The 13,836-nt window shown below is 45.5% G+C and overlaps 2 protein-coding genes across 4 annotated transcripts in view; both read left to right on the forward strand.

Annotated features, from left to right (window-relative positions):
- Positions 1–13,317, forward strand: part of LOC126561485 (protein bric-a-brac 1-like) — a 124,427-nt gene extending 111,110 nt beyond the window's left edge. The window contains exons 3-4 of one of the 2 annotated variants that reach the window (XM_050217659.1): positions 11,220–11,629; positions 12,088–13,317. In XM_050217659.1, the coding sequence (XP_050073616.1) occupies positions 11,220–11,629; positions 12,088–13,317 (1,640 nt within the window). Of the gene's footprint in view, positions 1–11,219; positions 11,630–12,066 lie in introns of both variants that reach the window. The other variant, XM_050217660.1, reaches the window with a different exon arrangement.
- Positions 1–13,836, forward strand: part of LOC126563376 (flexible cuticle protein 12-like) — a 281,105-nt gene that overhangs the window by 177,941 nt on the left and 89,328 nt on the right. The window lies entirely within an intron of this gene.

Raw genomic sequence — 13,836 nt, forward strand, 5'->3', positions numbered from 1 at the left:
ACGGCCCAGCCAGCAAAGAGAGGCCGGACCGCAGTGCAGTGTAATGAAATTTAAATATCGTTTAACCACGGCACTTTCCATGCGATTGTTTAAACATTAACCGCACACGGGACGATCGGTGAGGATGAAAATATCATTTACAGATGCTCCATGCTGGTGGGGGGGGGGGGGGGGAATCGATGATGAAGATGGGGTGAAATATGCCGTGGAATATTTATTACCACTGTTCACAACAAACACAAAAAAAAACGTTGTGAAAACGTTTGTGCACAGCAAAACAGAAGGAAGTAGTGATCGTAACACACTGTTTCATCTCTCGCGCATTTGTTTGTACGTGTGTGAAGGTTAAGACATGCAGTGCTCTATTGTCAACGGGGTCTTTTTGTTGTTGTTGAGCTACGTTCGAGTTGTGTTGGAAAAATGTGAGACTTTACTGGCCTCCCCAACAGCCATCAGGGCCCACCGATGGTAGTGCGGTTCGCTCGATTAGTTACGTTACTGTCTTGTGGTGGTTGTTTTTATTTATCTCGTCTTTTCATATACTACTCCCCTCCCCCTTCGTCCCCCTTTACTCCCATTCTCCCACTCACTCCCTCTGAGATAGATGAGTGTGTTCATTTAACGATAATTGCTATATTGTTTATTATATGTAATTTTGTGAACGAAAAAGATAGCAACACAACCGATCGGAGCGTGATAGGAAATGTAAGCGTGAAGTGACTACGGGGCGTTGTTGGTAGTTGGGCTGGCCCCCCCGAGGCACTGCCACATTCCACCGTATGTTGTACAAATATGACACATTCGCGTTTAACCATACACACACGCACATCATGGACGGTTATAAGAAAAAAACAAACCCACTAAACGAACGTCATAAAGATAGGCAAAGAAACGATGACTTTGGCGGCTCGGCGGGCCTCGTAAATGTTGTGCCGCCCCATATTGCGTGATGGTTCACAAGGAGAGGGAAACATTGGGCACGAGCGGGTACGGTCTTGTTTTAGGCAATCTTTCTAAAACGCGGCAAAATTAAATGGTAAACAACATATAAACAACACAGCCGGCGATGACGAAGCGCGTGAAACTCACACAATAGAGCGCGTTAGAAGAAAAGCTACTCTACCGCCCCCTTTTTCCCTGGGTATATTTCCACCTCAGCACCTCAAACCCTCCCACGTTTAGGGGGGGGGGGGCGGTTGAAAATTGCATCTTCGGTATACACCATCTGAAGACTGGTTGCAGTGGTGCTCGATGCCCGAGCTTCGTGTGAGTCTGCGTGTACGGCATTAACTTATTTCACAATAGTAAAGCTCACAAAGCTGTGGGGAGGGAGGGGGGGGCATGTGACACCACTCAAGGTGCTTGTATGTGTGCTAGTGTTTGTGTGTATGATTCATCCCCCCTCGCGCGTTCCGTTTGCTGTGGCAAAGAACTGTAATACCGACAAACCACGTGGCGATGATGAATTTTTATTCATGCTTTTAATGAGTAATGGTGGTGTGAAGATAAAAGAAACCGTTTTATTTTTCTACCAAACGCCTCTCCACCTCACAACCTGTTGGGGAGGGGGATGTTCTCTTTCTTCCTGTGCCCTATTCTCCCTGTAAGGTATAATATTTAGCACGACGAAGTATGTATAATTTCGTTCTCCATTTCTTGGCTTAAATTTCACGACTTTAAGTTGACCCTTTTACTGCACCGTCCACTGATTAACCTAGCTTTATTGCTCGCTTTTTCTTGTCCTTTTGGATGGCTTTGAGAAGAAAAAGAAAAAACGTCTCCCGGCCACGCAGAAAGCAGACCTGTGCGGGCTCAAACATTCGTGCAATATGTTTGCTGACAGTTACATAAACATACAAGATGTTTCTTTGTCTGATTATTACATTTGCTCGCAGTATTTGTGCTCTTGTTGCCAATGTCTATCTGATGACTTCAAAGGAGAGAAGAAAAAAAAAACGATGCAAGTAGGAATGAAAACCTGATTCATAAGCAAGGCCATACGATGCCGAGTGCCGAGTGATATATACACCAGGCAAGGCTGGTTCTGAAATTGGAGCATCATTTTCCGGTGCTATGGAAAGCGTTTTATGACACGATAGTGGAACAGATTACCTTCCTTTAACGGGAAACCATCACGAAGATTTCTTCTTGGTTTGGGACGAGCTACTCGGAAACGTCGACCCTTGAATGGCTCAATAGGCGGGAGTCTTTCTGGTCACATTGCGCAACCTTGGCCGGGTTGAATATTGTATCGGTCTTCGACAGAGCAGATCATTCCACTTTCGAAGAGGTCCTCGGGCTAGCCTGTGGTAACATCCGATCGGGACCTAATTTGCTTAGCTTTGCTTAAACATAGATCCGCTCCTGCCTGTTGATAAGACACATTCGAATATTCCGTCCAGACTGCAGAAATCCTTGTGACGACCTAAGCCTTCAGGCTTAATAGTTACATCAAGTTTTTGTTTCTTTACAAAGGCTTAATTAGTGATAAAAGTTCTATGCTTCACTATACACAAAAAAGGTCATTCTGCAAAAAAACAAACAATTATTCTGTAAAAGAACAAACACTGACAGTCGTAATCGACACTAAATCCACCATAATTTCCCACTTGTTGCATCGAAAGGGTGCAAACTGCTGTACGCCGTGTCCTGAAAGGTTGCAACTACAAAAAATGCATCCCCCCTCCCCTCTTTTTCACCCCACTATCACACCTCTCCAATTCGGGTAGCCACCCAACAGAGCCAACCAAACGTGCCGTTGGTATGTAAATGATTATCCGATAATCGTATCAATCCACACGTCCCCCGGATTCTCTCATCCCCAACAACCAAGGAGGTGGGAGAAAGCAAGTGAAATTGCCAATCGGTCAGCATCGCTTCCCTCTACCACCCCTTTCCCTCCCAACTCCTATCCCCCTCCCACAGTTCACGTGCGTAAAGCGAGAAAAGGCAACAACGACGGATAAACCATTAAAAAAAGGAAAACTCGCCAATACACACTCCCACGCTTGCCCTGGGTGAGTGTGAAAACGTAAACGCACAGTCAAATAAACACTCTGCTTTACCACCCACCCACCCCCCCTTCCCCTCTCTTGCAACTACCACCAACCACCACAGATTGTGGCACAAATTATGATGCAACTTTGGGTGGAAAACGTGCGAAACGTGCAGTGCAGATTTTTGTGTTTTTCCACTACACAAACATGCACCGTACAGTGGGGGTTGCATATTTGTCGAAGTGCATCAATGCATCCACCCCAAACACCCCATAACACCACTGTTTGGCGTTGGGATGGGGTAGAGATGCAAATTGAATGAAATCATGCCACGTGCCCACGGCCACCAAATTGATGCTGCTGCTGCCGACGCGATTTATGAGGTTACGGGGCAAAATTCACACATACGCCCACACACACACACACACACACACACACACGCACACGCTTTTCAAACATGATGTCCACATGGTACGCACACAAACGCGCGCAACAACTCTGGAGGGAAAAAAAGGTGACAGAATCAACGTAGGGAAAATCTTGACTGCCCTTTACTCGTTATTGCTGCAACGTTTTGGGGAGTGAGGCAATTTCGTACTCATACCACACAGGAATACCATTGACCGCATCATTCACCACAAGAATGCACCTCGTACTACCGGTAGTGTTGGTGTTGATCCGCCAGTAGTTGATTTAGTGGATCGAATTTCGGTCGCACTTGCGAAGCTTTAGCGAGCGACCGGGGCGTTAAAGCTCACCGCAAACACCGCACTGAATTTGGGTTGTGTTTTATGATTTTATCTGTGTTAATTTTAGTTGCATGTGCCACTTTCTGTCATTGAAAGTGAACAAATTGGCGATTGTTAATTAACTTCAATATTGGAGTCGATTTGTAGAAAAAAAAAACAATGTCCTTTAAGGGTGATTCGCGATAGATTTTCGCTGCTTGTAGTTCACTTGCATGCTGGGAGTTTTTGTTTTGGGAAATCAGGTCACATTTAGCTCTCAACCTGTTGCTCCACCTTATCAACCACAAAGTGGACCACTTTTGTGGTCAACGATTCCACCAACACTTTAAGGTTTTCTCAATCATTTTCAGTCAGTTAAGTCGAAAACACTTCAGTCGAAAAAGCATACGACGTAAAAGCTGTTTTCCATCCAGCCACTAGCAAATTAAAATCCATCCTTTCACACAACGCTAACACAAATTGATTCGAAACTGTCCGATCAATGTCCGCGCTTGGGGAATCGATTTACTTTCACGATGAAAGCTTCCACAGATCGATTCCCAGCAACCCCAATGATAAAGTTGACAGTTTGTTTAGATGATTTTTTGTTTTCTATCTATCAAATAACACACTCCACGTGAAGTGAAGCTTCCAGGAGATGGACTGGACGACGATTTGTGACATACCTCGTGCGCTTTTTTAGTTCTTCTTTTTTTGTGGACAAGTGGCCCAAAAGTCAACTCTCGTTTCGTCCGGCAGCAATAAAGCTTCACTAAAAGAGTTGTAAATGGTTCACTCGCCTTTTTTTTTTCGTCTCCGCTCTTGTACGTGTGCGTGTACGTATGTACGCTGCTAACAACAAGCTTTCAACACCGCAAAACACGCCAGCTAACACCGCGGTGTCGTTCGCGGTTACAAGCGGTATTTTCGATAAATTCTTGCCCTGATGCATCAACCGGCCGTCCTGGTCCTGGTTGGCAACTAACACTCGACAACGTTCGAACGAGATCGATGGTTCGCGATGAAGTTTCAAAGGATCGGAACCGCCATGAGTGTACATGCCTTTGACACATAAGTCGCATGGACACACATCACCATCGGAAAGTCCGTGTGTGTGAACGTGTTGTCGAACGGTGTGCTATGTATTCAATTTCCTTCACTCTGTCACACTGCTTTTGGGCAGAATTGGTTGCAGCATCGTTTGTTAACGGGTAACGATACGATGCTGCAAGTGGCGCCGGCAAGTGCAATGTGGGCAGAATCTAAGCGTGGGCTTAGACCAACACACAGCGCAAAAAAAAAATACAACGAAACACGACCGCGGAAAATTGGTCATTCGGTTGTTTGGCTTGATTTGGACGTCAAATTGGGCATCAAGTTGAAGGAAAAAAAGTGGTATTTTGATTTGATGTCTTTGTTTGCTAAATAGTTGCAATTTGCGTGGAGATGGTTTGAGAAAAAGATGTTGTACTGTGGATTGAACTTATTAGGAATGCCGATGAACTGTTTATAATATTTATTACACATAACGATTGATTATACTCAACTAATAATGGATTCTCTGGATGGCCCGGTGTTAGAGGTGACAGCGGCGCAGGTCTTCACACGACAGGACTAGGGTTCAAATCCCATTCGGATGCTCTATAGCGAGGATTTAACTCTTCTGTTAATGATAGCAGCAAGTCTTAGTAAACCATTGAACTGCCGGTCGAAACGACCTCGCAGGTCGTTAAGCCAAGATGACGAAGATTTCGTTTAAAAATAATTAGGAGGAAAATATTTATTGTTTTCTCTTTTCTCGCAGCAACTCCGTGAATTTTTGAACTTTTAACGCAAGTATTTCTCTCATAATTATCTAAATAAAATGTTTCTCCTAGCGGTTTGATAAGGACACTGAATTCTTAGCTCAGCCATTTAAAAATAAAGGCAAAAATCGAGTTTCAGTTTTTAAATTCCAAAGGACATTAGCGTCACAAAACCTCATTTATCTACGCTGCCTGTCTCAACACGTAGATTAACATTGCAAGCCTAATTGCACACTGACAGCTCGTGCCGCCACTGTTAACTCGAATGCCACAAAAACCGAATCTTATCTGCCATCATTTAATTTATTTTAGTCAATATAGAAACACACTCACGCCCGATTCTCGTGCGGAGAGCTTCTTGCGTGTTTGGCACGTGCCACAAACACAGTGGGGCCGGTGCGTAAATGAATAATGGGGCACGCAAAACTGGCCCAGCTGACAGCAGTTCGCACCGGGAAAGAAGCCGCGCTAACATGTGTTGGCTGTCACTCGCAATTCAATCCACCGGTACAACGGTTCGTTTACGTTTGAATCTGTCCGGGTTTTTGTTTTCTTTTTTGTGTCGTAAAGCATAGCTCCCCACGCTGCTAGTGCTTTGGTTTGGTTGAGTACGTTTCTTGTAAACAAAAAAAAATAATAATATGAGCTACTAGCTAAACGGTAGCAGCATACTATGACCAGGGACTCGTCCCCATGAAGGTTGTGCCTACGAAACTACGCTTCTCGGAGTAATCAATCACTCGAGCGATGCATCGCGGTTGCACCCGGTTCCGCTGGTTAGCGAACAACAACGAAGAGAGAGAGAGAGAGAGAAAGAGAGAAGGAAAAAAAAGAACGATACTGCAATGATCGAGCAATCGGAACGGAAAACTGCATCATGCAAAAACGGCAACAAGAGACGAACCCCTGTGCCGGATTCTCTGTTCGTCTGTTCGATGCGCTGGTGGCTCGGATAGCAGGAAGCTTGATAATATGATACCCCGATGGATAAAGGATTGGAGGACGAGGTCAAGAGGGAGAGAGCTTCACCCATCCACCCACCCGATGGATGGCATTCGAAACGTTCGAGTTTCCTCCCAGGAGTTTACAGCAGCAGCAGCAGCAGCACACAAAGTAACATTGTCATTACTATATTCATAATATTAATTATTTACGACATTCTGCACGCAATATTTATTTACCTCCACCCGGGCCAGTATCATTTGAAAACATTCGTTCGACCTGTGTGTATGATTGTTTCCATTCTCTTTGAATTGCATGGAGTAGCGGAAGGGGGACGGGGGGACGGTTGAGGTTACCTTACGACCCTACGTAACATGCTACCACCATACCCGGGTACACACCAACTCACGCAAACGCTAACTTATGAAAGAAAAATAGAAGCACAATGCAAACCCCTACAAAGAGCCCTTTGCACGCACGCACGAGATGTACTAACACGTGGTAAGGGGAAGATGGGAAAGGGTGGAGGAAAAAAAAGGGTGCCCACCGATTGCACCACGTACCGTACCGATACCAACAGTACCTGTGAACCTTATTTTGTGGTCAGTTTGTCGACGGACGAATGGGGACGAAACTGAGTAAGGAGCCGAGTGGGTGACGTTCGGTCAGTCAGCCAGAATGCCGAAAGCCTTACATGTTTTGTACTATTACACCGGGAGTTGGCTTTTTATGGCGCTTGCTCTCCCCCATTCTAAGCGCGATACATGCGGTTGCAGTCTGCATCTCGTGTTGAATAAAATAAAATTACATCATCGTGGTTTTGCACTTTTCTGCTGCAGCCATACCACCATCGACCTAAGATAATGAATGGCTTTTAATGCCTCAATTTGTCTATTCCGAGCTTATGCGAGCTGCGGTGCATTTGCATCGTTGAATGGAAGTTGCAATGTAGTAAGCTGCCAACGGTGGAGGGAATGATTTACGCGGTGTGTATGTGTGTGCGTTACGACATCAAAAGTTGAAATATGACAAGTGTTTGAAATTGGTTTAAAGTAATGCAATTGGTACGAGGCCAAGGTGACAAGTTGTCACTGGAAACCATTCTAAGGGTAGATGTTGATGTGCTGTATGGCAATTTTTATTTAAATGGTAGTTAATTTTCCATTCATACCTCTCATAATGCAATTTAATCCGTTCTGGTGTTTAAGATGCCAAGCTACCAAGCTTGAGCCTTTTTTTACTACAAGGACTCTTACAGATAAAGGCCCTTTGGACCATGACATCACCGTGGTAGACTACATCCTTTGGACAATGAGGTCTCTCTGACCACGAGATCTTTATCAAACTCGCTTGATTTTGTAGCTGTACTAATAGTGATTAGAACTTATAGTTTGGTACGTGATGAATTCTTCAAAGAAAGAGCTATCCAATGTGACAACCCGTTTGAACTCTCTTCCTTGCATTCCTTGGGATTTTAATCATTAAAAGGAATGTTTCATAATGAGTCCAAAAAGTATCAGTTTTGACATTCATTATGAGAAGAATTCTTTTGCTTAACTTTGAACTGGACTCGACAAAGCTTCATTCGCTCTTGGATGCTCCGTCTAGAAAATGGCTTAAACTATTAAACATTTTTAGTTTATTTCCACTATTGTTAACCTTACGTGAACGCTTCAACCTGTTCATCTACTCTGCTTAAACTTGTTCAAGCCTTTTAACATACCATTCACAACGTGAGGCCTTCTCCTCGCTCCGTGCGGGGCATGGTGAGGATCACCTAGCTGACTAAGGCCCGGGTACAACCGGCCCCACATGGCATGTCCCTGAAAAAAAACAACAACAACTACAACAACTACAACAGTGCTTGATCAAAGTTGCTGCATTGTGCAGCACAATGTAGCAATTAGAGATAATAATTGATTACAGTTGAAGGAATATAAATAATGTCGAGAGAAATGATGCGATGCATCCATCTTCGTGCGCGATGCGCGAAAAGCAAATCGAAACCGAGCGAGAGGTAAAGGGGAAAAAAAAGCGGCGATCAAAATGCATCATGCAACCTCCCCCCACCCCCTCCTCCCGGTACCGTAGCATTCGGAAAACAAGTGGTGTTTGTTGCATTTTTTCCTTGAACCTTTTTTTGTGCTTGTGTTGTTGCATTCATTCTTTTCTTATGGACGCTTTTCGGGCCGAGCCGGGCACTGCGTCCGAAGCGTGCGCGTGGAAGAAAAGAAACATTTAATGATCGTACGGCGGAAAGGGGTTTGAAAATTGAAACCTCTTGGCCATTGAAGGGATGGGAGGGGGGTTGGAGTTGAATGGTGCAAGGAAAAGTGTGCAGCGAACGTGGCTGCTAATGGGAGAAGCTTTACATCATTCACTCACTCATTCGCCCATCGGTAGCGCCTCACGGTTGCGATGACAGCACAGTGGAAGGTGTTTTGTACGTGTTTGATTATTTTCGCTTGTGGTTTTATTCTTCGTATCGAAATGCTAAGTTTGGTTTTGGTGCAGGTTGTTGCTGTTGCCTTCTTTTTGCTCTCCCATTGAGGCAATACGCGATGGCTAATTATTGACTGTGAGCTTGAGCATGCACAGCTACACGATTGGAGAAAAATAGGGGAGGAAGGTTATGAGAAGCTTATCATATTTGCGTTTTTGCTTTGGTAATTAAAATAGAATTAAAAATTCAAAATAAAACCTCGAATAATTTAGTATTGATAATAAAAAATGTACCGAAAAAGGAAAAAAAAGCTTTGTTCCAATCAAACAAAGTAAAGTCCGGAAGGGATTTTAAGCTCGGTCCTGTCGTGTCGTGAAGACGAGTGCCGCAGTCGCCGCTACCAATGAGCCGGGACCACAAGTCTGAACATTGTTAATAAAGAACTAAATTCTTAATGACAAAACGTTATTTCAACCTCAATCGATCGTCAATTCTTCTGTCAAAAGCTTAATCAATTATAAGCCATCGAACAGTTAGTTTCATGCAAAAGGCATTCAAATTAATAAAAAATCAATCTAGACACACATATCCACTCAATCACCTACGGGAGAAGAGTTCGTCACCCGCCAAATATAAATAGGGTTTTCCTAGTAGTAAGTCAGCATTGCTCGAAAGCCTACCGTTTGCTTGTTTTTTGGTAATCTCTTAAATTGTGATGCATTTAATTGTGCATCAGCAAATGTCTGTCTTATAAACATTTTAATTTTCATTCTATACAGGAGGCATGACTCACCCCTAAACAGAAGCCAATCATGCAACTAGAAATTGCAACTAGAACACCCATTTGCTGACCGCAAGCTGCAAAACTCCGAGCAAGCCATACTTCACCGTCCTTCACCGATGGGTTTTGCGGTTTCGGGCAACCGTTTATCGTTCGCACTCGGGGCAGCAAATAGTTTGACAGTTCTGTGCTGTGAATAAACATTTAATCTCCACGGGCATCATGCAAAAGATTGCTCAACATTGGGCTTTCTTTTTTGTTCTTCGTTCTCCAACAATTTAACACAACATCTCTTTTAGCCTGCGAAGCTTCAGTCACCACAACAGCCCACCAGTGTCATGTTTTATTGTGAATTTTAAATCGCCCTGCTTTATGATTCCCAACACCGTGTGCCCCCCCCCTCCCCTCCCCCCTCCCCAAAAAAGGCATCACGCAACGTCACACGAAAGCGCACACTTTACGAGCAAAAGAAAATGGCCACAATTTTGTTTTTCCTCCCGTTGAGGAAACCAACAAAAAGATTCTGACCGCTTTTCTATAATGCAGCATGCAGCATTGCACAATGGAGCCAAACAATAACTCTGCACGTGACGGTCTGCCTGTGCTGAACCGGCTGGCTCAAAAAAGCGTAAAGCCCGCTCCATTCCAGCACGGGGCGGCAATATTTCGGACGATTATAATTTCATGACTTTAATTCGGCTAATGTGTCAAAAGCACGGTCACTTAAGTTTGCTCGCGCGCTTTTCGCTCAAACCGATTGACGGGCGTGTACCGCGATGTTCGGTTCAATCAATTGTTTTATTCATTCATTAACCGTTTTGTGGGAGTTCTGGATTCATGTGGTTTTAAGTTATCTTTTCTGTTTTCCCTTTTTTGGGAGTACATTTATTGATTCTGACAGACGATTGGTTTTTTTTTGTCTTTTGATTTTTACTTTTATTCTCTAGGAATTTATTTGCTTCCTTCTTCATGCATTCCAATCATTTATTTTCATTTGCTTTTCATGTTTACTGGATCATGTTGATATAATTAATACCTGTCTGGTTGATTTTCTTTTCGTTTTTTGTTGTTTTCTTTTCTTTGTTTTACAGTTTCTCTTACTGTTTCCAGATACAGCTTCATTAGATGTGATGATGTGTTTCATTTCAATGACATGACATTTTATTCTCTGCATTAAGATTAATTAATTCGTCTTTCAGAGGCAGTTCGGTGGCGACAGTGGGGCTTGTCCGGCAGGACCGGGATTCAAATCCCATCCAGACCGTTCCCCCGTAGTGAGGATTAATTATCCAACTACGTGATATTGACAAGTCTAAGACGTTGTCGAGACCAAATAGGTCATTAAGCTAAAAAACATTCTTCTTCCAAAGATCCAAATATACATACTCCTAAATAAACTACACTAATTCTAAAAATCGCTTAACGTGTCTATAAATACACCCTTCCCGTGTCTTCCTATCGGTACCATCTTCGTCTCTAATTGTACATGTTTGCTTTTTCTCCTTCTCTTCTTCGCCCCAACAGCAGAAAGTTACCAATATCAGCTCCAATCCATGTGGCAGAAGTGCTGGAACAGCCAGAATCTGATCCACCATCTGCGCTTTCGCGAGCGCGGTCCACTAAAATCCTGGCGCCCGGAAACGATGGCCGAAGCGATCTTTAGCGTGCTGAAGGAAGGGCTATCGCTGTCGCAGGCGGCCCGAAAGTATGACATCCCGTACCCGACGTTCGTGCTGTACGCGAACCGTGTCCACAACATGCTGGGACCGTCGATCGACGGTGGTACCGATCTGAGGCCGAAGGGCCGCGGACGGCCCCAGCGCATTCTGCTGGGCATATGGCCCGACGAACACATCAAGGGTGTCATCAAGAGTGTCGTCTTTCGCGATGCCAAAGAGATGAAGGAGGAGCCCATGATGTACGGAAGACACTCTGTAAGTAGATGATCGTGCATTGTTCTGTTCTGCCACAAGAGTGTTTACGGGGGAATGGTTGCACATGAGTTATGATTTTTACTCATTAGTTTCGAGATGTTGCAAGGTCTAAATTAATTGTTTTCTATGCTCTCTTGCCTATTAGTTCAATGTAGATGTAGAGTTATTGGTTGTATCTCCAAAAGTAGTATCTCTTTTCCTCTTATTCTTTAATTCTTGCTGGTGTCGGAATTGCTCATTAATCTGTAGTTTGATTTATCGTTTTAATAAAAACTGGATTTTGACTGGGACTGGTTGTTGGATGGCGCTATTTTATAAGACAAATTATCATTCATGCTTTCGCGCAATTCGAACAAACCCCAGAACGGCAAATTCGAAGAAAGCAACCATACCATTCCCCTCTGCGATGATATTATCCATTTATACGTCTTTTTTAGTAATTTGTCGAATCCTTCCAGCCTTTTCCCTTTCAAGACAACCCCCTGAGCTACGCACCGAACGCACCGAACGGTCAGCTGCCAGCTGCCACCGGCACAGTACCGGACGGCATGTCCCAGGACGCCCTGACAGCCGCCACCGTAGCAGCCGTCCGTCAGCAGATGTGTAACATGGTAGCGGCCGCCCAGCACCATCCGGACGCCGCCAATCTCGTAGCGGCCGGATTCAACCTACCATCTCACTGTGGAACTCCACCGAACCTTAGCATCCATCCGGCGAATGCGGCAGCTGCGGCCGCCGCTGCTGCTGCGGCTGCTGCCGCCGCTTCCAACACGGGCAGTGGCCCGAACGCTGGCGGTGGATCAAGCGGTGCCATTCCGTTGCCGAAGATGGGCTCTCCAGCCGTTCCCTCGACCGGGCACGGCAATAACAATGGTGGGTCGGGAGGCATCCAGATGCCCCGGCTAGGCTCTCCGGCCGGGTCGAGCGGTTTAGCGAAAGACCACGAACTACAGCATCACGGTGGGGGTGGTCTGGGAGGTGGGGCAGCTGGTGGTGGTGCAGGGGGTATGTCGCGCGCCACTCCGCCCGGTGCCCGTGACCGAGCATTGACGGCACGCTCTAACCTTTCCGCCAACGAGTCGGGTCGTAGCAGTTCGGCGGGTGGTAACGTGCACCGGTCCTCACCTTCCAGCAGTACTGCTTCGTCCATGAACCACCATCACCATCAGTCACATCTTTCGCATCACCACCACCAACAGCAGCAGCATCACCAATCCCACCACGGACATGCTCACCATCTTCCACACCACAATCCACTGTCCCATCTGGTGAGTTCGGGCGGAACCGGCGGTCTCAGCATAACGAAGCTCGGCTCACCAGGTTCGGCGCACGATCTGCGCATCAGCAACAGCCCGGACGAGAGTCCACTCGCTTCACCGATCGGGATGGTACTGGAGCCAGCCGTTAACCTAGCGCTCGGCGCAGGTTCGCAACCTTCGGACGACGTCCGGATGCACGTTCCACCACCGTACGGCAGCAAGCCACCGTCCCGGGGCGGTGCTGCCAGCTACTCAAGCAATTCGTCCCCACCGCGACCGGAGCACCTGTTTCAAGATCAGGACATTGCGGCCCTGGTCGCCACTTCCCGCGCCTGCCCACCGGCCCGTGTTCCCGACTACAAGGACAGCCCGGTAAGGCCACCGGCCTCAATCAAGGTGGAACCGCTGACGGAGTGTCGGGGCGATTAAGGTGGCGAAGTTAGCAATTGTGTGGCCACCCAATCAACACGCATCTAACTGGGAGGGGGAAAGGTGGCAACACTCAATCGTAGTAAGCACAAACCACACACACACACAATACACACTACTTACTGGCTCCATCTATCGGTCGGTTTTTTAAGTTAGAAGAATTTTTAATATGTGATATACTTAAGCGCTCTGGTTGCGCGATCCGGCACAACCGTCAAGCGTTCTGCGAGCAGTGAAGAAATAGGAGTACAGACTACTGGAGACACTCTGTTTTTGTTTTGTTTTTTTTTTTTTTCTCCTCCTCACATATTCCCTTCCACACGTAGGATTAAATGTAGGTGTGACTTATATAAAAGAATATATCTAAAACTAGACAGTATTTATTTTCCAACAGTTTCGAAACGGTGAAACGACAAATTTCAAATTAATAATGCAAAAAAAAAAGCTTCCAAACTGTGTGGGTTGAACTTACAGCAACGGAAAGAAGAGGGGCAAAAATCGTGTGCAATATCGAGTCGA

Source organism: Anopheles maculipalpis, chromosome 3RL, assembly GCF_943734695.1.
Source record: "Anopheles maculipalpis chromosome 3RL, idAnoMacuDA_375_x, whole genome shotgun sequence".
Classification (NCBI taxonomy): Eukaryota; Metazoa; Arthropoda; class Insecta; order Diptera; family Culicidae; genus Anopheles; species Anopheles maculipalpis.